The sequence below is a fragment of the Mauremys reevesii genome, linkage group 16 (genome assembly GCF_016161935.1).
Source record: "Mauremys reevesii isolate NIE-2019 linkage group 16, ASM1616193v1, whole genome shotgun sequence".
Lineage (NCBI taxonomy): Eukaryota > Metazoa > Chordata > Testudines > Geoemydidae > Mauremys > Mauremys reevesii.
In genome coordinates, this window is record NC_052638.1 from 9,617,646 (window position 1) to 9,642,525 (window position 24,880).

At 42.0% G+C, this 24,880-nt stretch overlaps 1 protein-coding gene across 6 annotated transcripts; it reads left to right on the top strand.

The window, feature by feature from the left end:
* Nucleotides 1-61: 61 nt before the first annotated feature.
* Nucleotides 62-24,412, top strand: PSME3IP1 (proteasome activator subunit 3 interacting protein 1). Of its 6 annotated transcripts, none has more exons than XM_039503163.1 (8): nt 81-183; nt 562-610; nt 8,807-8,947; nt 9,184-9,282; nt 13,446-13,567; nt 19,079-19,212; nt 21,281-21,342; nt 23,631-24,412. In XM_039503163.1, exons 3-8 carry the CDS (start codon nt 8,818-8,820, stop codon nt 23,846-23,848), a joined length of 765 nt encoding a protein of 254 aa, XP_039359097.1. In that variant the 5' UTR covers nt 81-183; nt 562-610; nt 8,807-8,817; the 3' UTR covers nt 23,849-24,412. The 6 variants fall into 6 exon arrangements, with proteins under 6 accessions (XP_039359095.1, XP_039359100.1, XP_039359097.1 ...); XM_039503165.1 differs by having other exon boundaries at nt 91-183; nt 562-619; XM_039503164.1 differs by lacking the exon at nt 562-610 and adding an exon at nt 6,450-6,631 and having other exon boundaries at nt 94-183.
* Nucleotides 24,413-24,880: the final 468 nt, after the last annotated feature.

Sequence of the window (24,880 nt, forward strand, 5' to 3'; positions counted from 1 at the left end):
CCGGGGTTGGCTAGTAGTGGCCGCGTGAGAGGAAGGAGGCAAATGATTGGCTGGCTGGGGCGGGAGGGGGGTGTGGCTCCTAGCAGACCGGGGCCCCGCGGGGTCAATGGTGGCTGCGGTGGGGTATGGTGCGCACGTCGCTGTAGCGGCCCTGCTCTGTTGAGGGGCCCGGCCGAGGGGAAGGTGGGTGGGGGCCTGCGCCGCGGGGGGCGGGGGCAGCCTTGGGGCAGGGGCTGGGGGCGAACTGGCTCCTGGGGGGCGGATGCGGGGAGGGGACGAGGCCGGGCTGCTGAGGAGGCCGCGTTACGGGGGTAGGGCAAAGCCGGGTTGCTGGGGATGGGTTGGGGAGTCTGGGGATGAGTTGGTTGGGAGTCTGGGGTATTAGGGGATGGGTTAGGGCTTGGGGGATGGGTTGGGGGAGGCTGGGGGCATTAAGGGGAGGATGGGTTAGGGCTGTGGGCGGAAGCCGGGTGGCTGTAATGTGGGGATATAGGGAGGGGGTGGAGAGAATAAGGCTACAGAGTCTTGTGTGGTGATGTGTGTTAGTTTGTGTCTCCCTAGCCGAGCCATTCTGCCTTGGAAGCCAGCTCCCCTTTGGGTTAAACAGCAGGTGAGCTAGGTAAAGGTGTTGTTCCAGGGCACAGTATGGCTAGTTGAGAACAGATGCCTCTTGCTGTAGAAAGATGATGCAGTTCTCTCTAAGAGCCTCCTCTTTTCTTGGGCTCTACAATGGAAAGTTGATGTTTAAACCAGCATTGCTGGGATTCAGAGTTAACACCACTTTTGTGATAAGCAGGATAGTTCACAGCCTTTTCAGATATCAGGCCACTTCAGGCTTGGGCAGACGTCACTTTGGTACACTTTAGGATATTTTGAAGGTTTTCTGTGAGATTGACTATTATTTGTTTGTGTTACATTAGTAGCTAGAGGTTGACGATTATGAAGTTATTGTGCTAAGTACTGGACCCATGTATAGTGGAAACACTGGCTCTACTCCAGAGAACTGGATGATGAGGGCTGTAGGATTACATTTAAAAAAAAAAAGAAAGTGTTCATTCTGCCATATGGCAGCCTCCAGGAAAAAAAAGTAATAGTTCATCACCTCACGAAGAGCTGTCACAAGTGGAGTTCTGTAAATACATCTACCTTTCTTCTTCAAGTTGCCCCATGACAGCAGTAGCCTGTTTCAGGCATTGGTCCTAGACTGGCACCCATTAAGCTCTATGGAGTTAAGGACATCTTAAAGAGAAGTGTTGCATTTAGAAAGTTTTTCACTCTGCGTGCTTTTTTTTTAGTAATCTGGATGGAAAAACCCTTTACATTTAGTGCATGTAGTTCATAATAACTAATCATACAGCAATGTACCATAGCCACAACTGATAGTTTCTTCACTAGATTGTTGATAAACAGAGCTAGCATGAAGACAAAATTAGTAGTACATCACTGCAGAGGTGATTCCTTCAGTAATTCAGCCAGAGGTTCTCCATCTATTACAGGAGTGGGTGAGTAGTCAAGGTTCTGTGGCCTGCAATGTGCAGGAAGTCAGACTAGATGATCAGGATGATCCCTTATGACCTTAAAGTCTGAGTCTGAGTATTTGGTTTTCTGGCAACTGAGGAGATAGTGTTTATGTGTAAGATTCCTGTGATCTGAGAGCTCTTCCTGCCTGCATACAAAAACAAAGCACCCTTGGAAGTATGGTGGTAGAATGCTTGTAGGCACTCAACCACTGACAGTTTGGATATCTACTTGTTGGAAGCTGATAAAGTTCTTTGGGGCGTTAGCAAAGTGCGTCCTCTTCTACTCATAGCTTTTCCTAATAGCTATAGAGTGAAATGGATGCGATTCTTGTAGGTTTCAGTGCTGCCCAAAGGGTTCTGAAAGGAAACAGCAATACTTATCTAAGTCTAGTCATTTTACTTGTACTGGAACTTGGGAAAAGGTCTGAGAAGCTTCAGAGATCCTTAAGCTCTCTGCCTGCAAACTAGGGAAGATAACACTTTTTGGGAGTTGCAGTCAGTTCAAATTTGGCCAATAAACTCTTTTAAATAAATGCCTAAATTCTGCAGAAGTTGATGTCTTAAGCCCTATCTGCTTGACTGTTTAATCAGTTGAAAGTGAGTACCTTGGTGAAATAAGTCACATTATGAAGGAAAGATAGTCAAGGGTTTGGAGTAGTACTTCACAGTTCAGTGTCAAGCTCTGCCTTTAATTTGTCATGCGGACTTGAGCAAGTCACTGCACCTCTGTGCCTCAGTTTCCCTATCTGCATAATGTGAACTTGACTATCTAATTCCTGGTGTGGTGCTCCAAGAGACACAAGGTTTCTTTTTAAAAATCACCTTTGTCTCAACACATTATCTCTTGTTACAAATAACACCCCCAAAATACTATAACTGACTTTAAAAAATTTTTTTTTTCATTTGGAATCTTTGATAACACTACATGGGGGGATACCTTCACTGCTTGACTCTGTCAGTGAGTTTCTCCTATTTATGTGGATCTTTTACACAGAAACAGTGTGGAGAAATGGGTGTTTGATTGTGGGTGGGGTTTTTTATAGGAAAAAAATAGGCAAATGTGATTCAGACTGCACAATCTGGCAGGGGGAAGTACATCTCACCTTTTTGTAAAGTGATAAGATTTCAAATTGATGGTGTCCCTTTAATGTTTTTAAATTGATCTGAGATCATCAGATGAAAAGTGCTGTATCAGAGCAAAGTACTGGTTCTGATTGTTTTTCTTTTGTGATTGAGATGAGTATAAGAAAGCTAGTGATGACCAAATGTAAGTTAGAGTTTTGAACAAGCTAGCCCTGTCTGCACTATGGAAATCCTTGAAAAATGTCCGATGGCTACAAACACCAGTGTTTTGTAATTTTAGGAGCCCTACTCTAAGTGTCTGACGCTGTTTTTAGTACTCGCACCTATCGGGTTTGGGGTAGCATGATGATGAAAATGGTGGTGGCACCCATCAGGCTTTTTGCACTAAGGCTGCCCCAGCATTTCATACACCTGCTGAACCAGTATTACCAACCATGGGAGATAGTTTTAAAGTTTCCCTAGTTAGGGATTCTCTTTACAAAGTTCGCATTTAACTGAGTAGCTGGAAATGAAACCGGGGTCTGCCTTGGAATCACACTATCAGTTTTGTTACATCAGAATAGTTATTAGCTAAGTAAACTGGGCTAAAACTTAATGGCTTAGTAACAGCAACCAGCTTTGAACATCTTGCTAGACCTATTTCTCTGACACATCATATGTCTCAATTTATTCATCATGAGTTAAAAATAAAAATAACTTTTTTGTTTATCCTCTCACAAAACAAGAACAAATGACGTTCAGCAAAACAAAGGTTGAAAATCTAAATGAATACAAGGAACTGTTTTCAGCCTATGAAACACGTTACCTCAGTATATCCCTGAGGCCAACAGCTTAGCAGGGTTTAAAAATGGGCATTGCTATAGTTGTTACATTAGTAAGGGTTTTTAAAAAAACACCAAAGAGTTTGGAAGTGAGAAACGCATGTGTCAGGGTATAAGCCACTCTAACTAATATATCAGGAAGAAGCTTTCCCAATTTTTTGTGTGACTATCTCTGAAACATCTGGTATTAGCCACTATCTGAGATGGCGTACGCCATGTCATAGGTTTCTATCAAGATACACTGTAGGATGGAAATTTGCAGCTCATACTGCCGTTGACTAATCCCTGATGCTTTTAACTTTCAATCCGCCCATAAGATACAAACTAAATTATACTGGGCGAGGGAGGTGGATTTAGACTTCTGTCCTAAACAGACACCTTTTGATCTGTTTTTCTTTTTTGCCGCAGAATTTAACAGTATAGTATTGTGATATTTCAAACTTCATCTTCTGGAAGTTATCAAGGCTAGAAAAATCCTATAGCCAGTGGGGAGGCTTTAGCTGTCAATTCCTGCAGACCAAGTCCTGATCCTGAAGATGTTTATGCATGTGCTTAACTTTTCTACTTAATAGGAGCCTTGAGTGTGCAAAGTTTAGACTCCAAGTCTTGCAGGTCTTTTCTGTTCTGATGTAAGCATTGTGAATGATGATAGATGCTTAACAATCAAGCATGCCAGTCAAACTGAGGGTATGAAATAAATCCAGCCATGGGGTGGGGAGGGACTATTCGAGACTTCTTTTCCTGGGGTATTTATTTACAAGGCTTTTGAAGACCAGTTCTCTTATCTCTCCATTACTGATGGTTTTGTTTTATGCTATGAGTCAAACATTAAATGGGGAGCATGAGGTAGATATGTTCCTTAAATATAATCCATATCAATAATCCACATCAATAGGTATGGTCCAAGAAATCCCCCTGACAGTGCTCTAAATCCTGAAGAAATTATGTGTGGGAGGGTTAAAATAAATTTTTTAAACTAGGCATTTCTAAAAATACCTTATAGGTTTCAGATCTGTTGAAAGGTTTAGAAAAGAAAACAGTTTAGAAGTTGATACACTATTTTTATATGTGAAAGTTGTGAGGTAGGTAATTAGAACTAAAAGAATGTTTAAATTGTTTAAAATTTGGTAGTTGGAGAGACTCTAAAATCTTCACTTATTTTTCATACCTGCCTTTCATCTCTTGTTACTTTACTGGTGAGATTGGATTTGGTGTGTGCCATTTCTGGTGTTGAGGGTGCAGGGAGAATGCCATACAGAATGCGTAGAATCTCCCTTACTACCTCAGAAGTAGATCCTTGCTGTGCACCCTGGTGGGACTTCTGAAGAGTTAAAGAGGAATGATTGCACCCAACTTGGTGCTGTCCTAGCCAGATAAGAGTCCCCTCTGCTTACAGAGCAGTGGGGATGCCTTGGGCCAGAGTAAATGTTTTGACTACAAATACTTTGGATTCAGCAGTGAGGAAAAAATCTCTGACAGCCGTTTGTTCTGAAGAGTTAACAGTAACCATCAGTATAAATACTGCGTAGCATCAGCCCTGTCATAAGAATCTCCTTTACTTATCATTCAGCAGCTCATTCAGATGACAACTCTGAGTGAGCCTCTCAGTATTTTACAGGAGGAAGCAGAGAAACTAGTACACGTTCCTGATTGTTCAAAATTTCTGAGTATACACAGGCCACTAAGTAGCAATAAATAGAAGTAAAAAGCAACCTTTCATCGTCAGCATTACAAATGCAGGTTAGTTGTATTTCCCCTAGTTTTTGAGAGTGAGAGGAAAGAGTGAATCTCATTATAAGCTGCCATCTAAATATCTGGACTTCCTGAAGGTAAAAATGCTGACTTATCTTGCTGAAAAATGAGAGTAATATTGAAAATGATCCAATTTTTCATTTTTAAATGGCATTTTCATCTTTGTGCTCCAGGATGTGGCTACTAGGAGCACGTTTTCATCATGCTTTCCGTAATGATGCTGAAAACACTTTTGTCCTACATAAAGTCACAGTTAAACTGTGGCACCAGTTGAGGGGAGAACCTGGTTTTTGATAACTGTTGTACATAGATTATTTCCCTAGAGTAAAGGGATCCTCTGAGCATACTGATTTTTTTTTAGGATTGTGATGTGCTTAGGTTGGACAATTTTGCATGCAAAAGACTAGCCCTAATGAAATTGTGGTAGCATACAGAATACACGCACAACGTGTGGCAGTGAAAGGCAGTCTGCAGCTAAACTCTTGTCACTGCAGTGTGTAGTTACACGTCTGGCCAGGGGGAGCCTTTCACTGTGGTGGGGAAAGGCTCTGGCAGCGGGACAGTGCACTGCTAAAAATAGCAGCATAGGGGTGAGAGGCATTGCTTGGGCATGTAGAGAACTGTAGGGTATATATGATGGGGGGCGGGAGGGCAGATGTGTAGGGAACTCTGCTCTACTTGCCTAAACAGTGTCTCACCATCTATACTGCACTGGGTGTGCAGTGTCTGTGCTCTGTACACTGCCGTAAATGTAGGTATAGCCTGAGTCTCTGCCCCTTCACCCCATCTACATTCTTATATGCCCTACCATCACCAACATACCTGAATCCTTTATCCCTTTCCAAAAGGAGTTCATGAGACGGGACAGCTGCCATAAAAAGAACGTATCATGTATTAGGGAAGGAAAGATGTTCTTATGGTTGAGGCCCTGGACTCAGACCCATGGGGCATAGGTTCAACTTCCAACCCTCCTTACGGGTTTCCTGTGTGTCTTTGAGCAACTTATTTAAGCCTAAACTTTCCTAAGTGACTTGTAATTTTTGTGTACCCATCTTGAGACAGCTTAAAAGGGCCTCATTTTCAGAAGGCATACGCTCAGCTTTTTCTGAAAATCAGGCCTATTTTAAGGTATATATTTTATTTTAGTTGTATACCCAAAAATGTGGTACCCCAAATCAGTAGTTTCTCTTAAATGCTTACTTTATCTCTCTGTGCCTCATGGTGCCATTTGAAATATGGGGATGATGAGCCTTTGTTTGTCTTGTCTATTTAGATTGCCAATTCTTCAGAGCAGGGACTACCTTTTACCATGTGTTTGTACAGCACCTAACACATTGGGTCTGGTATTTGCTGGTATAATACAAATAATAAATAAATTGACAACTGCCAACTCCTGCTGAAGTTGATATCAGGCTCAGCTCTTCAAAAGATTGAACCCATAGTGATAAGAGAAAGGTATGTTAAACTGATCCTGCCTAATCTTGAAATGCTGACCTCTCCCCAAAGGAATCAGGAGGGCTCGGTCAAGTTGCAGTGGGGGAGGTTTAGGTTGGATATTAGGAAAAACTTTTTCACTAGGAGGGTGGTGAAGCACTGGAATGGGTTACCTAGGGAGGCAGTGGAATCTCCATCCTTAGAGGTTTTTAAGGCCCGGCTTGACAAAGCCCTGGCTGGGAGGATTCACTTGGGGATTGGTCCTGCTTTGAGCAGAGGGTTGAACTAGATGACCTCCTGAGGTCCCTTCCAACCCTGACATTCTATGATTCTATTTCCAGGGGGTTTAAATGCAAGCAGGATTGGGTTCCAAATAGAGAATACTTAGCACTGACATGATGGTTTGTGTGTGTAGATACCAAAGTATGTTAGAAAAGAGGAAAAGCAGGACTATGTCAATTTTACAGATGGGGAGATTGAAGCACAGAGGTTAAAACCATCATGCCAGCAACATGCTCTAAGTAATAGCAACAGATTTATTCTATGAACAATCTTACACTTGCATCAGTTTATGTATCATTCTAGAATACAGAGCTATAAATATCTGGATTAGGGGCATAACTTTATATTGGCAGAATAAATCTTGAACTTTGAGGCTTGTAATATATTGCATGGGTTTAAACTGGGAGTAGGACTTTCGATGTCAAGTTAATTAACTAACTCTCTTCGAGGAGGATTACTCTAACACTTGTAAAGAATTTCACTTGCTTCACCTGCATGATGGCCAAGCATTGTGACTTTTTATGTGGGTGAAGACTGGGGGGGTGGGAGGGAGGTGTCTCTCCCTTGTCACTGAATACTGCTGCTAGTCACTGGGAAAGCCTCTATTCAAAATGAAACCAACTAAGCCCTAATTACAGGAAATTCCTTACGGACATCAGTCTTACAGTGGCACTGATAACTATAGTAGAACCTCAATTAGTGCTAATGAGTAGGAAATCCGATTGCAAATTACTTATTAATGTACAAGATTCAGTAAGACATGAACAAAGAGCATATATAATGCACCATAAAATAGACTTAATTTCTTTGACAACGTTCATTAATTTGTTGTTACATTCATAATGTTCTGAACTGTATTTTCGTAGAGAAAATGATGTTTGAGTAGTAGGCAGCCTCATTTCAATGTTGTCTATTGCTTTTAAATTTTTGCTGAGAGGTAGAAAGAGACTACTTTCATGTGTCAGTTTAAGGGGCTGGGTTAGCAGGGTCATCTTTGGTCCAAAACTTTTTTTTCATAAACGGGTTTTAAAACCCTGAATATAAACAGAAGTAGTTTGATTACATTTTAAAATGTCTTTTTGTAAAGTGTACCTTAAACTCCTGTCTTCAATGTTGTTAACCCACAGGCAGTCTTAATTGTGGCATTTCCTAACTTTGGAGTGCTTGACATCAATGTTCTTTTAACATAGGTTTTGGTGTGCAGTTTCCTAGATTTAGGAGGGGAAAATCAGACTGAAAAAAACTCCAAATCACCTCATCCTTGGAAACAGATGAAGCATTTTGGCTGAAATTTAAAAACAACAACAACAAAATATTCACATGAGTCAGACACTTGGCATGGAAAATTTCAGCCCAAATGGTTGAAGCGTGGCAAAGCTTTATAAGCAACTAAAAGTAGGGTTTATAATGGGCAGTGTTGGACAGCCTTGCCTGCCTGAAATAGGCAAATGTTTCTGTATCTTGTTTAAATGTTTTTGAGGTTCTCTATAAACAGGTTTGTTTTAACAAGTTTTTTTAATCCCTCACCTTTCAATTTTGTTGCTACATGCAAAATGCACCCCTCTTCTGAGCCTTTTGACCAAGAGCAAGTATAGTATCTGTTTAGTATCTATCTGCTGTTACTGAGTTGGGTTCTGTGATGGACTCTCATAGATCTCGCTCTCTCACTAAAGATGTCCTACAAGTGGCACTTTGGAATCAAAGTGAATTGTGTTCATTTTTATGTTGAGTTAATATTTAATGTTACGTTTTTCAGCTTGTGGAGTCAGACTCTTATCTCCTATACCCTATGTATCTTGAAGGATCTGTATTGCTCATAAGTGCAACATTCTATTTCTAGTATTCCTTATGCAACTGAAACTCGAATCTGGCCTCCAGTATCAGTATTCTCTTCCATGTATCTTTTTTGGACAGGCTGTTCCACAATGGATGGAGGAGATGGCACTGCTGACCTTGTAATTAACAAAAGATTTGTGTCTGAATCGGAGCTAGATGAGCGGCGGAAGAGAAGACAGGAAGAATGGGAGAAAGTTCGAAAACCCGAGGACCCAGAAGGTACTAGGATATAGTTTGGTAATTGCAGGAAAGAGAACCGAAGAATATCTAATTGTCTCTACAAAAATCAGAGGAACCAGCTGCTATGCTTGTGAGATTATTTAAAAGCTTTAAGGGGAGGCGGGGGGGAGGGGGAGGGGTGGTGGATTAAAAGCCATGCTTACTTGTTTAAAAAATAATAAAAAATAAATAATCTAAGGTATGTTCTTGTCTCTTGCTCTCCTCCCATCTCTCAGAATGCCCAGAGGAGGTGTATGACCCACGATCACTATATGAAAGACTCCAGGAACAGAAAGACAAGAAACAGCAGGAGTTTGAGGAGCAGTTTAAATTCAGTAAGCACCAGCAAGTTATTGTTCTGAGCTGAAGCCCAGAAAAGTGTCACATCTTTGGTAACTTTGAGATACCTGGCCAGATGGATAGCTCTTTCCTGTCTGATGCCTTATTTGTCCTTTTTCAAAGCACAGGTTTCTTACATCACGGTCACTTGGAAAATAATCAAATGGGTGGATCGTACTGCTGCAGTGCATCCTAAAATATGCACAGTAATTATTTGCATTAAGAGAGCATTTGGCATGGAAGGAATTAAGTTACTTAAAAATGTCCATCAAAACTCACATTCCTGTGAAGTATGGAATTAGATTATGCAGCTCAAGAAGCTGAGGCAGAAGGATGTTGGAATTAGTAGTGGAGCTGGAAATGGAACCCAGTTTTCCTGACTCCCCATCCTGTGCTTTAAACATTAGACCACTCCCCGTGGTGTTTTGTTTGAACGGCGAACCGCGGCCACTGGTTGCTGAGGACGCTCCAGGTAAACAAAATGTCTTGTGGCCCGCCAGGGGCTTACCCTGAACAAGCTGCGAACCAAGTTTGGGAACTACTGTTCTAAGGAAAAGTGAGAAGTTGGGTAAGAGAGCTTGAAGTCAGGTGCTACAGGAACGATGTTTGAGTCAGTTCTAGATTGTTCTTTTGAACCAGTGCTCCAGAGTGAAAGGGGACAAACAGTAGTTAGAGATTTAATCTTTCAGACATTTAAAAAAGATGCCCTGACTGCTTGAGGTGCTTTAAAGAGCATATGGTACTCTTTGCAAGGCTCAGGCTTTGGGCAAACCCCAGTTTGGGTAATTACATTCTGCCTAAATCTCTACCCTGCTGTTGCCACATCAAATGGAATTCTTCTTTCTCCGTCCTTAATAGATGCATAATGTTACAGTGCTCTGTTAGAACCAGCACTGCCATGCATGGTGCTCACTGCCTTGAATAGCGCAATTGATCGCTAGTGCTTGTTAGGATCCTGTCCATAATGAAATTGCTTTTTAGGGGAAGGATGGGAAGGCTTGATTAGTTTAAAATCTGTATTGGTGGCTCCAGAGAGTTATGACCAATTTACCTCAGTATGGGGGACTGTTGGCCTGACACAGATGGTGGGGGTGGGGGAAGAGTCTAACATTAAGGCACACATTCTACTGTATGTGTGCCCAACGTGTATTGACTTCATAGGAATTGTGTGGACATATGAGGGCAGAATTTGGCCCTAAGAGCGATACAGATATGTTGACTCATTCTTAGCTATAATGAGCAGGTTTGAACATTTTTGAAATAAACAGATTTATCAATATTTGGCCATCTTCTGAAAACAGAACATTTTAAAAAGTTTTTTTTTTAAAAAAACAACTTTCCATTAAATAAAAGCTTGAACAGAAATCTTCATGAGAAAATGTAGCCTGTCCTTCAAAAAGATTTTTGGGGTTTTCATTTTTCTGCATTGTCAATTTTGATTGGTTGGCAGAGTCACATGGTGGGATTGTTCTTCAAATCTAGTTAATTCTTGTTTTAAAAACATTTTAAAAATCCATGGGAAAACCTAGAAAATGAAAATTGGGCCATTGCATAACACAATGAAATGAAAAATGCTTTGGAATCTAACAAAATTCTGTAATTTAATTTGAATAGTTCTAGTTATAATGTAAACATAAATGTGGTTTCTTAAATACCCAGTGTACTTTATATGTTTGTGTATACAATATATGAAGCAGATATAAGCAGTCGGAAAAAGATAGAACAAATAAACATAGTGACAGTATCTTGCTTCTCTCAGATTGTTCAGGAAACTTCATATTGTAATTGACAGAATATAGGGGATATATTAGGACTGCACAGAATCAGACTTCCTTGCAGGATTTGCTGCTTTTAAAACAACCAGAAAAAGACCTCATTGCCATATTCTGGTGCTTTTAAAAGAAAGATACTTTACTACAACTCTACTGAACTGCCATTGTGCTCTGTTTCCCTTCTGAACAGTGCTGAGCGCAGAGGTGTTTGTGTGCATGGAAGCCATCTCCTTTCTGGGGTCTTGAATGAAGCGCTGCAGCTGGTAAAAGTTGTATAAGACACAGAACAAATATAGTATGGGCAGCAGCTATTCAGGCTTCCTCATTCTGCCCCATGGACATCCCTCAAACCCAGTACCAGTGGGACAGTCTTTACATGGAAGAGAAGAATTCAGTTTCCATTCAGATTCAGCCCTGGGTACCTCTGTTGACATTGCTGTCAAGGATGCCAGTTGTGACAAAAGACAGTTCTACTGGGAACTGACAGACAACCAGATCATTTCATGTTGGCCACCAAATAGCTATCAGTTTGTCAGCCGTGACCTAGGGGTCAAAGGCTCCTTGTAGCTGTCTCGTATCTAAACCAGCTTGTTTCTCTTGCCCAATTATGCTGTATTTGTGACAGCTCAATTTCATTTCAGAAAAAAATTCAATATAGCTTAAAGATTGGACTGAGATGCATCACTGCACTGGATAGCAGGAGTAGGTTGACTAGAAAGGAAAGTGCTGTTGACACACATACCTTGTTGATTGATAATGCTGGGGAAAGTGCCCATTCTTTTCAACATGCTCATTGGTAAGCTTTAAAAATATATATATATATATTTTGGTAGACAGTTATATTGGGGCTAAATGCTGCCCTTGATTGGGGTTTAAAAAGTTTATCCAGAAGACTCGCGTACCAGACAAACATTGACTCATAGGAGAGCGATACCAGTAAGATCTAGGGACAACCACTACTGCCTTGGCAGCTGCTGCTTATAGTTTTATATACCAAGCGCCTGCTGAGTAAAACTGAGGTTCTTGTCAGTTTCATGCAGTCAGTCAGAATGGGACCAGTGAACCTGACTAGTGTCTTATCACTTGCTGTTGCTTCTGAGGAAAGCTCTGAGCAGTAGCAGACACATTGGAGACTATTGGTCTGGAGACTCAGGGAGCAGTACTATATTCTTCATAACTGTAAGAACTGGAACTTCTAAAATTAAAGACTTAAATTCAAGAAAAATTGACTTTGAGGCCCCACCCTTCCTGAAGCTTGCCACTCATCAGATTTTTCAGGCCCTGCCTTTTGAAGTTATGTGGGACTTTTATCTGAGGGCAAAATACGGCTCTTAAATATGTAAAGTCCTAAAAATCATATTTAGGAATTAAACCTTCATGAAGCTAAAACCAGTGAAATTTGGCCAGTTGCTGTAACTGAAGAGAATTTTCGGTCTGGCCACAGACACAGTGGGCTTGGCTTTTTTAAGCCTTTCATTAGCTCTCTGAAAATGTGTGGCTTTGATGGAGTGATTATCCTTTGTATAACAAGAGATTCAAAGAACCTTCTAATAAGCTATCTGTACCCTACTTGGAAGAGCATATAGGATACCAGAATGGAAATTTAGAGAGTAAATACATTGATAGCTACACATGATACGGTTAGCTAGTTTAGCTTTTACTGTGGTTGAGTATGTGTTCAGTAAACTACCATGCTACGTTTGCTTTGTTCAAAAACATGTGTCTGAGGCCTGGTCTACACTAGAAAATTAGGTTGCTCAGGGGTGTGAAAAATCCACATCCTTGAGCCATGTAGTTAAACTGACCTAAGTTCCCCTGTACACAGCGCACGGTTAATTGAAGAATTCGTCCAACTGCCGCCTCTTGAGGAGATGGATTGCCTAGGGGAGAACCCCTCCCATTGGCATCGGTAGTACGCTGAAGTGCTACAGCAGTGCAGCTGCAGCATTTTGAGTGTAGACAAGCCCTTCATTTGAATATGCTTGGGAGCTCAGCTTTGCTAATCTGGAAACCTATTGATTAGAAAATCTGTAGCCTGGAGAAGTTTGTTCTCTCTCATTAGTTAGAAAAACAAGCTGATTTTGGGGTGGTTTGTTTTCTGAAGGGTCTGATATATGCTTACCTTTTTTTTTTTTTTTTTTTTTTTTTAAATTGACACCATGATCTACTGGTTAGAAGAGAGAATTGATAGTAGCCATGGGTACTACTTCCTACCCTACCAGTGATCGCTTCCCCTTTCTGCTTTAGTGGTACTGTAGATGCTACCTGTAAAATACCTGTGGATGATTATCTACCTTTTGAAATCCTTGGATGAAAAGTACTGTTGCATGGTCCTCCACTCTACCAGCTTCTTAAATGGCTTTTAATTTTTGCTTTGCTTTATTCAGAAAATATGGTAAGAGGCTTAGATGAAGATGAGACAAAGTTCCTCGATGAGGTTTCTCGGCAACAAGCGCTAATAGAAAAGCAACGAAGAGAAGATGATCTGAAAGAACTAAATGAATACAGAATATCCTTTGCATTGAAATGTCTCGCCACTGGTCTGAGTAGGTGGTTATAAGACAGGGAGTTACAGCTGGGTTGTGCTGCAATCAGACTTTGTTGTCCACACACTTGTTTTTCCTGCAAAGTAGTTTTCTACACAGAAGTGTATATGATGATGATCTGCCTCTGAAGTGCTTTCTTTTGTTCTTATTTTGGGTCTCTCAGAATCTCAGCTTTTTTGGTCGTGTCTTCAAAATTTCTGTGCGCTCCTGTTTCCTTCTAATTGCTGTTATCATCTTCTGATATTTCACACTGCTACAAGGATAGAAAGGGTGGATGTATACAGGAAGGATGGGCTTTCCCTTTTTGCAACCTCTGCTTTATCCTGCACCTAGTTTAAAAAGCAGATCTGCTTTCACCAAGCTGGGGTTGTTGGTTTTTTTTCAGATGTACATTGACAGCTTTAAAATAGACAAACTGTTTGAAGTAGCTATTGACTTATTGTCTTTCTATTGCTTTGGCAATATTTAAGGCTGTTCATGGAGAAGTGCTAGAGTGCAACTTGGGATGCTCTTTTTCTCCCAGCCTGAGGGTTAAGCCTGTCCACTCCACTGTGTTTCTATCCCTCGCCAGACCAACATGCTGGGGACAATCTCAGGACCTCAGACTGGGCTTGCACATATGGCAAAGCATTGAGCTAGTTATGACTGCCTTTAAGGTTGAAAGGAGAGAATTGTTTCCTCTCATCTACCAAGATGCTGATGGTTCCTCCCTTTCTGTTCGGTCATGATCAAGCCCATTATGTGTAAGTAATCAGTGGGTGATGTGCAAACTCTGACACTTCGGTGCAAGTTAGCACGGGGATTAGAGGGGGCTTGAAGCAGAACAAGGAGGGTCAAACTCCTCACAGGAGGAATGAAGTGGGGAGAGAATCAGGTTGATACTGGTTTTCTGTAAAGATGTCCTAAGATAATATGTATTGGAAATTCATCACTTATCCATGAGACGGGAACCGCCAACATCTGACTTGGTAGGATGTGCTGTTCCGCCCCAGCTCCTCTTTTTGTAAATGATGCGAGTACAGTTAGAAATCACAAAACTTAATGTGGGACATAGCGGGCACGTTTGCATATAGAAGTTTCCTTCGATTTATTCGGACTGATGATTCACGGGATATATTTAATTTCTACCACAGCTGCTTCAGGGTGTGCTGAATATTGGGATGTGCATGGCAGCTGCTTCCACAGCATAGAGCTGACTGCACTAGCCAGGTCAAACAAGTCCAATAGTGAATCATGCTAGCCTAGAAGGAGTCTTGTGTGCCCTCTGTTAGCTAAGTAATTTACCCCTGATGTTACTGGGCAGCGTATCTTCCAGAGTTTTAGGCATCAGTAAGCTCAGTCTTTACAGCTTTAAAGTATCATCTGTTTTTGCATCAACAGGCCTTGCTATATATTACAAATTGTAGAATCCATGTCCTAACTTTGATACTGTCAATAAGAATTTTTAGCCTTTCACCCTATATTTGTTATCCTGTTTCAGTTTCCTGGCAGATTGAGTAACTCCAAGTGGCCCATCTTAAAGTTCAAGCTAAGCTACTTTTAGATGGTGTCATGGAGTTTTAAACAGAAGATTGTTTCTGCACTGTGAGATGTAAATGGATTATTAGTAATTGTGACTATAGAGCTCAAAATGTGGTAGGATGCCATTGTCCCTGCCCTAAAGTCCTTCCTGTCTAAAAAGAAGTGGATCAAAAATGTTGCTTTGGTCATTCCATCAGACTTCCCCAGCATTACATTCAGTTTAAGCTACGCAGAGGCACCAGCCCACAGCACAGACCTAGATCAATATTCTCCTTCCATGTATGCACTGTAATAGGTGAAAAATGTGACACCACCCTATGAAACTGTCTCAGAACGATTTAACATACTTACACCTTGAAAGTCATTTTAAAAGAAAAAGTGGATTCCAGCTGTAGTTTGTCAGATAAAATGTTGCCTGAAGTGGGAATTGAAATGGCCAGCTCATGACCCCCAAAGCCCACGGTTAACACTGGGAAAGGGTTCCAGTTATGGGTGCTGCTTTAACTAATTCTGTCTCTAGGTAAGTTGTGAATGTTCTGGGTTTCTCTAAAATTAATCTTGACTTAGACTCGGGGTTACCTGGCTGTGCTAACCCAAGGCGTGCAGATGTATTAGGAAAACTGAAATAACTAATTGCACTGTCTTATAGCTCATAACTTGAGAGTCATGAATACATATTGGCTACAGACAATGGCTGAGAATTTCGAAGCATTCTAGGGGATTTAGATGCTTACTTTTAATGGAAGATGTGTCTAAATGGCCTACATTGCTTTGTGACAGGTTTCAGAGTGGTAGTCCCTGTTAGTCTTGAGCTCTGCTCAAATAGATTTATTAGTCTCTAAGGTGCCACAAGTACTCCTTGTTCTTTCTACATTGCTTTGAAATCTCAACCATTTTTTACTTTTTAAAAGTAAAATTCAGGTTTGTATTTTAATGCTCTGTTCAACACAAAGCAAAACTTAAGGGTATGTGATGTTTGTAGGGGTGTGTATATTAAACATTGCTTCTTCTGTACTGCAGAAGTGACTGAACTACTCAGTTTTTCCCTGATAAAGAACTTTTAGTTGTCTGCCTGTATTATTTTTGACGCTTCTTATAAATAGTTTTGTAAATACATTTTTGCTAATTTACTAAACTCCAATTTACTAAACACATTTGCTTTACTAATTTGTATTACAGTAGCCTTAGAGGCCCCAACTGAGATGAAGGCCCATTGTGCCAGACGCAGTACAAACATACCGAGAGAGAGAGCCTTCAAGAAGCACTTGCAATCTATTTAGATAAGACAAATGAAAAGCATGAGAGAGGAAATATCCATATAATCTTCGAGCTCTCTGAAAAGGAAGTCCTGCTAGTCATCTCTTCCATAATGCTAGCATTAAACTATATTGTAGGGCAACTATTTTTATGCTTGTATCCAGGATTAACACTACGCTCTGTACATGTGTTTTACATAGCTTTATGGGAGGGAAAAGTAATTTTGCTTGTAATGTCAATCCAGCAATGGGAACTTCTGCCCATAGAGCTAATTTAGCTAAAACCAGCAATTGGTGTATCAGTCTCTCCAAATGGATGTTTAGTTAGTGGCTGAGGATTTTGGAGGTAGGGTTGCAATGTTTGCAAAATAGCATCCTTTGCCATGGAATCTGTAGATAGAAATTACACTTCAGCTTGCTCATAATGGCTTTAGCTAGCCTAGTATTCAGGTATAATATAGCAATAGAAGATGAAGAGCCTACCTCACTTACATAAGTGAAAAGAACCACATGTTGCAACATGAAACTGTTTTAAAGAGGTACTGCCTGTCTAGAGAGAGCATTTATTACTGCAAGTGGCCACAGGATGGCACCATTGTTCCATGCCTTTAAAAAAAAAAAAAAAATTTTAAAGCCACTCAGCAGCTACAGCTACTAGTGGCTGTTTAGTTGTTGAGAGGGGGAAGGAAATCACAAACATGACAGACTGGCTTACTGATGGTAACTATGTCCCTGGAAAAATCAAATAAGGAATGACCCATGTTATGAACTGGAAAGATTAAAACAAAGCTTTAAAATAGATGTTCAAAATCTCCAAAGTATGTGTGTAAATACACTTTAAAACAGAGTATTTGCACATCTGCTGCCTCTTTACTGACATGACCTGCCAAGCTTGAAGTTTACTGTGTCCTGTGTCTTCCCTGCAACAGCTGATGTTGTCTTTTACTTATTTGTGCAACTCAGATTTTTGTGGTGTTTATATGAATTTGTGCTGTCCGCTTTTTCAGGGAATTGTAGTCAAAGACGGAACTGATACTGGAGTTAAGGGTAATTTTTTTGATTTGTAACCTTGTAGGTTACACTGTTTTTGTAGGTGCAATTATAAAACTTTCCAGAAGATTTTTCAGGTCCCCATAAATACCAGAGTAATGCATTAGTAGCAGAAAGGAAATGAGGGGGAGGGGAGTATTTTTTCCGATGGGTCCTTTATCAGCCCAGCTGCTGCCAAACTGGACTTCTCCATAGGAAGAGAACCAGTTAGTGTTTCTGCAGACTCTTCGGTGTGGCTTAACATCTGAAAGCCAGCCTTTGAGGCCTATCCAGACTTGCCTGCTTCGTTATGGGTTGCACCTGCATCCCACCTTTCAAATGTTCTGTTATAGGCTACTCATTTCATCTGTGGGCATTGCTGGAACTGGTACGTGATGCTACTCGTTAACAGTGGGGCCAGCATAAAGAAGCGAAATTAGGCCAAAGAGAATGTGTTTTTTATTTCTACGGCACAGTTGTTCTTAACAGGTGCTTATAAGCCATGGCGGGGCATTAGAAAATGTAATATACGTTTTATGGGATGACCTATCCTTTAAGATTATTACTTTATTACTTGTATATGAGGACAGACACGTTTAAGCCACTCGTACTTGACCAGCCAATAAGTTTGTATTTCACTGAGGAAGGGAACTTCTGGGCCCTCGATCTTTTGCATTAGTAGTTCGCAGAGGCCTTAATTGTGTTCAGGACCCCCGTTATACTGGGTGCTCACCATGCACAGGTACACACAATCCTTGCTCCAAGGAGTTTACAGTCTCATTGAAACAAATCATTATCTGCCTTGTCCTCGTGTTGAGGACAAATTGCTACAAAATTCTCTGTAAGAAAGAAGATTCCTTCACTCCAACTTTTTGGTTTTTCAAAGGTCTGGTTGACTCTTAGTCCAACCACATTCCAACCTGGCAGGGTTAATTTTCAGGCTGTCCGTGAAGGAAGGAGCCTGCTGTGTGATCAGTAATGAGGCCAGCATAAAGGGAGGAAAGAATTTATAAGAAGGCCTTGTGATATGTAAGGCTAATTCGTTCTGCTTTATGGTAGACCAAGTGGGATGAATTCTCCTGGGGCTGCATGGTTGCAAAGTGGAGAGGAGAATTTGGCCCACTAATGAATTCTCTCTCCTTCAGAAAGGTTGGGTTGGGAAACAGCTGGTCTGTAACAAAAGTGTCTGGGCCCAGGGGTGGCAGGAGGTCCCATGTCATCTTGTGCTTGCACTTTTTTCCCCTTCCTTGCACCCTCCACCTTTCCCAAACTTTTTGAAAACGAGAGAGGACACAGGCCTATAGGATAGCTCCTCTGGTGCCAAGAGCACTCTTGTTGGTCCAGTACAAAGTCCTTTCCTTGCTATCCTGAAGTAGCTGATGAGGAGAATTCCCACTATGCATCTGCCACTATAGCCTGCATCCCTCTCTGCCTGTGAGTCCTCCAGGAACAGGCCTGGCATCGGAACACCTGCGCCAGCTCCTGAGGGTAAGGGTCTCACACTGCTGGCATCAGGTACCTGCTTAATGCCATTCAACAGGCTTGCACAGGCTTATGAGGCCCTCAAGCTGTGAATGAACCCCCATCAGCGTTAGCAGGCCAGATTGAATGTAATGCAGAGGAACTGTCCTCTCTCACATCCTGGTTGATCCTTAACTGTTAATTCACAGCACTCTCGCCAAAGTGGGCGTCAGCACGGACCCAAAGAAGGAAGCAGAGAAGAAACTCACTGTGAAATCAGTAGAAAACAAGAACAAGTTCTCTCAGGCAAAGCTGTTGGCAGGAGCTGTGAAACACAGAAGGTTAGTTTCACACCTCTATAAATTCACAAGGGAAGGAACGGAGTTAGCAGTATGGAGTGAGGCAGGCCAAAAGCTGCCTTTGGGAGATTGTCAGAGGTGTGAACCTTAGCAAAGAGAGGGGGACTAGCATGTTTCTATAAGTCTCCCAGACTGGGGGGAAACTAAGATGATTCAACTAGACAAGGCTTCAATCATCTCAGATGGTGTCAGCGTCATTAAATCCTATATTTGGATCTGAAAATGGCCTATCTTCAATCTTATTCATGCCACTTGTATTGAGTCAAATGATTTGCATCACATGTCAGCTTGTTTTATTGATACCTAACTGCATAATTTTGACTGTTGGTGTAACTCATTGGGACAATCTGCTCCTGAGGGCAATGTGCAAGCTTCTCTTGTTCTCCACCAGTTTGGCTTGACAGCGTGGTTGCAAAACCCTTGCTTCCCAAGGGATAGGGCAGTTTTATGTCAGTGGCCCATCAGCTGTTTCGCCTCTGAGACTCCCATCTTAGCTACCCGTTACAATATTGTGTAATGGGAACAACTGTCCTGTAGGAACTGGACTATGACCATGTGTTCAGGCTATGGAAGTGCAACCAGAAGTGTGACTTGCAGCTTACATAGACACACCCATTCTGGCTAGCTCGCTAAAATGATCAGTGAGGACATGGCACGGTGGGCTGTGCAAGCCCCCTGGGTATGAATTCACATGGCTAGCTAGCTCTGCTGCATCCTCAAGGCTGTTTTTTAGCGAGCTCTCTAGACTGAAGCTAGCACAGGTATGTTTACATGAGCTGCAAATTACACCACTAGTGGCAGCACAGACCTAGCCTCACTTCTCAAAGACAATCAAACAGTCCTTCTGATAACAATGACTCTCTTGTTAATTAGCATCTAGAAGTAATCTGGTTGTAGTTGAAGGTATAGGAGGTTCCTTCAGATGCTTCTGACTTGTGGTGAGTATTTCATCCCCAGTGAAATAGTAACTCATAATCTAGGAAGCTGGCTTTGGTAAATTCAGTATGGGAATATCTCAAAACTCCTCTTCCAATCCATGATGTACAACTTGGACTGGTTTTTACAAGGGAACAAAACTTGGATGGTAGCTAGCACCCAAAAGAGCTATTTTTCTCCCTAGCCGTTGACATCTAAGCAGCAATTTCTGGCATGTTGCTTGATGGCACATCTGATGGCTACAGATGGCATCTATTTGAAAAGAGTGTTTCAAAATTGACATGTCAGTGCCTTGACATTAAGACGTTTCTGAAGTCAGTCACTTTTTTCTTCTATTTCAGGTTAGCTGAGATTAAGTGACGCCTCAATTTAACATCTGTCTGGGCATTATAGACTTTCCTTGCCAATAAATGGACATGTATTATTGCAGGTTTATTCTGTGACTAACTTTTTGATGCAGGGAGAGGCTTCACTGTCCCCTCAGATGAAGGAGAAGCATCTTCACATTTACTGTTGGTGTGCTACATAATGTTGCTTAACAATTCCCAATTAGCACATGGGCAGAGGAACTGTCTGTCCTCCCTCAGGGATAGCAGGCACTTCTATACAGGAGAGTTGACTAGCGAAGGGGTGACTGGAATGATTTTTCTAATCAGAAGCATTTGGAGGAGTACAGAAGTGACAGCTCTGAAGGAAGAGCCCATCTTTTGTAAGCAGGCTTGTATTCTCTTGGTGAGATGAATGCTGTTCCTCAGTATAAAGAGATGCAAACTTATTTGGGGGTTTTCTTGTGCACAAACTCTTCACTATTTCAAGATTAATAGTCTCAGCTAGATGGGCAGCCCTGCCACTAGTGCTGTGTTCCCATACAAAAGACGTGGCTTTGATTCCTAGATCTGGATTTCTACTACCTAACTTGGCAAAGGATGGGAATACAGAATAGGCAGTATGCTGAATGTCTGGATACTAGTGATCCTTCCCAACTAGCAGCAAAATTATCAAGGTAGTGGGCTGGAATTCTCTTTGGCACTCAAGGCAAATCTAGTTTTATGATTTTTGCAGTTATAAAGTGACTGTTTTCTGACTAACCAGGTGACTCCACTTTCTCTTACAGTTCAGAAGGCGGTAACAGTGTGAAGAGACTGAAACTAGACACCGACAACGACAAGAATCAAGGTGCGTTCTGGCCTTGGAGTTTGATATGTAGAGTGGTTTCTGTCTGGGAAGTCATAACTTATTTGCCAGTGTTATTTGTTATAAGGGCTCTTATCTTTCTCCAAGATTGAAACTAATTGGACTGTGTTGCATATAGATCTTTTTTTTTTTTTTCCATAGTACTCCCAAGTATTTCCAAATGCTTTGCAAAGCAATAGATGGTCATTGTGGCTTTGGAAGCCCAAAGCCTCAGAGATATTTAGGCACCTAACTCCCAGAGATAGGTACCTAAATAGCTTTGTTCTGGGCAGGACAAACTTGGCAGCCATTTAGGAACTTACAGAAATGCAATGATGATTAAGACAAGGCTCCACCATGGAGGTTTACTATTTGACCGTAGAGGGCCATTGGTCTGGGCTATGGGATTCTCTGCAAACAGCCAACGGATATATTGCTTTTGTATGGAAAATGACCATTCATGGACAGAGTCAGATAGCAGCCCCAGTTTTCAGGGGGATGAACATAGGATCCCTAGCAGTTTAGTTCCCTTTCACTTCAGATTTTTTTTAAATAAAGCTTCATAAAATTCTACCACACAAGCACTATAATCTGTAGTGCCTATGTAAACACAGCTGCCAACAAAAGGTAGCATTGGTGCAAAATGAGGTAGCAGTGAAATTCTAACTACTTAAGGAGCTGGGCAATCCCAGGAGTTAAGATAACTCAACCACATGACATGTCCAAATAAATAATATCCTGACCAAGTATGTGCAGTGTGGTTGGGTGAACTTTGTGAATGGAGCTTAATGCTTGGGATTCCCTTCCCTGAGTGCTCAGGATTTTGTTACTGCTCGGTTTTGGCTTGGTTTTTTTTAAAGGGGAATCCAAAACTGTTTGGTGTTGGGGAACTCACAAGTTTGAACAACAAGACTTAAAAGTCCCTTGGTCCTGGGCCTATGCTAAAGGCTACTTGACCTGGCAGCTCTTCCTATGCAGAATGTAGGCTGAGCAGCTGTTAACAAACTAATCCTTACCTGAACGTGTGAGTGCTTTGCTTTTTGGAGCTTACAGGCTCCACTGGCCTCACCCATAGGGTATGTCCAGACTACCCGCCGGATCAGCGGGTAGCGATCGATTTATTGGGGATTAATATATCGCATCTCATCTAGACGCGATGTATCGATTCCCCGAATGCACTCCCCGTTGACTCCGGAACTCCACCAGAGCGAGCGGCGGTAGTGGAGTCGATGGGGGAGCCACGGCTGTCGATCCCACGCCGTGAGGATGGGAGGTAACTCGAAATAAGATACGTCGACTTCAGCTATGCTATTCCCGTAGCTGAAGTTGCCTATCTTACATCGACCGCCCCCTTCCCTCCCCCCCAAGTGTAGACCAGGCCATGGGAAGAGATGCTTACAGCAGGAGTATGCTTAAGAAGGGGGTGGGGGAGTGAGGAGTTCATGCCTAAAGTGGTCAAATTTAAACTTTTAAACTACTGATTTCCCTGCTTTTCCAATCTTAGTAAGATGCACAAAGGAAGCTAAGTTAGACACGTCTTCCTTCAGCCGTCCTTGAGCTAGCTGGGAACTAGTTTTGTCATCCAAAGCAATAGGGGAAAATGGGACTCCTGCACTCAGCTCATCAGGAGGGTTGACCAAAATCAGAACTACTCCCCTTCTGGGCAGTGGACTGGCCTAGGAAGTTTCAGCCTGAGACAAACGTGTTTGAGAAAGTTATGGGCCACCAGAAAAAAAGGAAGTGGAATCAAGCTGGATTCCAGTCTTCATTGCTGTGGCTGCTATTGCCAAGAGAGAATAGCTTTTACTACCTAGACACCTCAGCCAGCATGGAAGTAAGCTGTGTAACTGCACCCCAAGGCACATTCTGAAACTCCAGCCGTTCAGTTAACTGTGTTTCCAGCACTCTAAAAGCTAACCAGCTGTGGAGTGCTGGAGCCGCTGCTTTATTCCACTGCTGGAGTCAGCCTTCTCCCAACCCAGTTAGTACATGGCACATATACGAAGCAGAGCCATTTAGTGTTCATGGAATGTATCAAATTGATGGTCTTAGAAGGAAATACTGCCTTCCCAGGCCCGGACTGACTAGTGACGAAAAGCTCGGGGTGCCGGTCCTTCCTACTGGGGGAAGTTTTAGTGTAGCAAAGCTGCTTTAGCGGTATTAGGTAAGTACAGTGTTCAAGTGGTAGTAGTATATGAATAGCATCTGGTTACGCTCTCTGATTAAAAGCTACGTGTGGCTCATGCTCTTGCTTTTTGAAGAGCACAATGATTTGTTAATGTGTCTTTCAGAAAAGCCAGCTTGTGTTCCACTCGGGAGCAGCTCCGTGAGTGGCTCTGCGGTCCACTGCCCCTCCGCAGCTGTGTGCATTGGCATCCTCCCAGGCCTTGGCGCCTACTCGGGAAGCAGCGATTCTGAGTCCAGTTCAGATAGCGAAGGCACTATTAACTCCACCGGAAAGATTGTCTCCTCGGTCTTTCGTAGCAACAATTTCTTTGATGGGCCATAACATAAAATCCCTCCATGTCAATGTAGCTTGGAAAGATAGCTTATGCCCTAGAGGGTGAAATATGCATCCTTTCTCCCCCAGGATACCCTTCCTAGCTAACCTCTCAAGATTAACCTTCTGGGTACCCTCACATAATACCAAAATAATCAACCGATGTTCTCTTTCCACAAAGCTTCTTCCATTTCTGAGGTGCATACGAGCCTGTTTGATAGGTTTCTACTCTAAAACATTGAGGGAAAATACTGCTATTGTAACCAAGATGCGGGGTGGGGGGAATGCAGGAGAAAGCCTTCTCTTTTAAAGTTCTTATGGAAAGAAAGATTTTCCTGGTGATTGAAGATGGGTTTTGTTTTGTTTTGTCATGACCAGAGGCTAAAGCATTCACTTGCAGCACCAAAGGCTTGTAAAAATGGCCATGTGTTCTGTTTTTAAAATGTCACTTTTTATTCTGTATTTGAGAAGTGGCGGCAGAATAAAATCAAGCAGATGGTGGAAATGTAGATTGCCATGACACTGTAAAGAAGTTTGTGTGACATGATTAAAGAAATTCTGAATGCATTTTTATCTTGGCTTTCGCCATTCATAATTCATTGGTGAGGCTGTGCCATTAAGCAATTTCTACTGTGCCCAGCCCCTTGCCATCAAAGAGCAGCACGTGCCAGCACCCTATGAAGTAAGAAGAGGCAGCAACACAAGACCCTCGCTCTGAATGGAGCTCTTCCCAGAGCATAGATGTCTGAAAAATCAAGTCTTGCTGTTTAGTGCAAACCGCTGGTCTTCCTACCTGACTCGTTTTACCAAAGCAAAACTATTCAGCCAAACCTCAATTGCGAAATGCACCTATGGGTGATGGATCTAATATTCACCCCCTCTGCTCAAGGCTGAGAGTATATCCTCCCCAGATATACACTAATCTGGGATCCTGGTAAATGTGGTTACTACCAGCTTTCCTCTAAGAGAAGGATATCTTAAAGTAGCTACTCCTGTCCCCGAGGGGCAGTAGCTATGGCAACAGAAGCCCTCCCATGACAC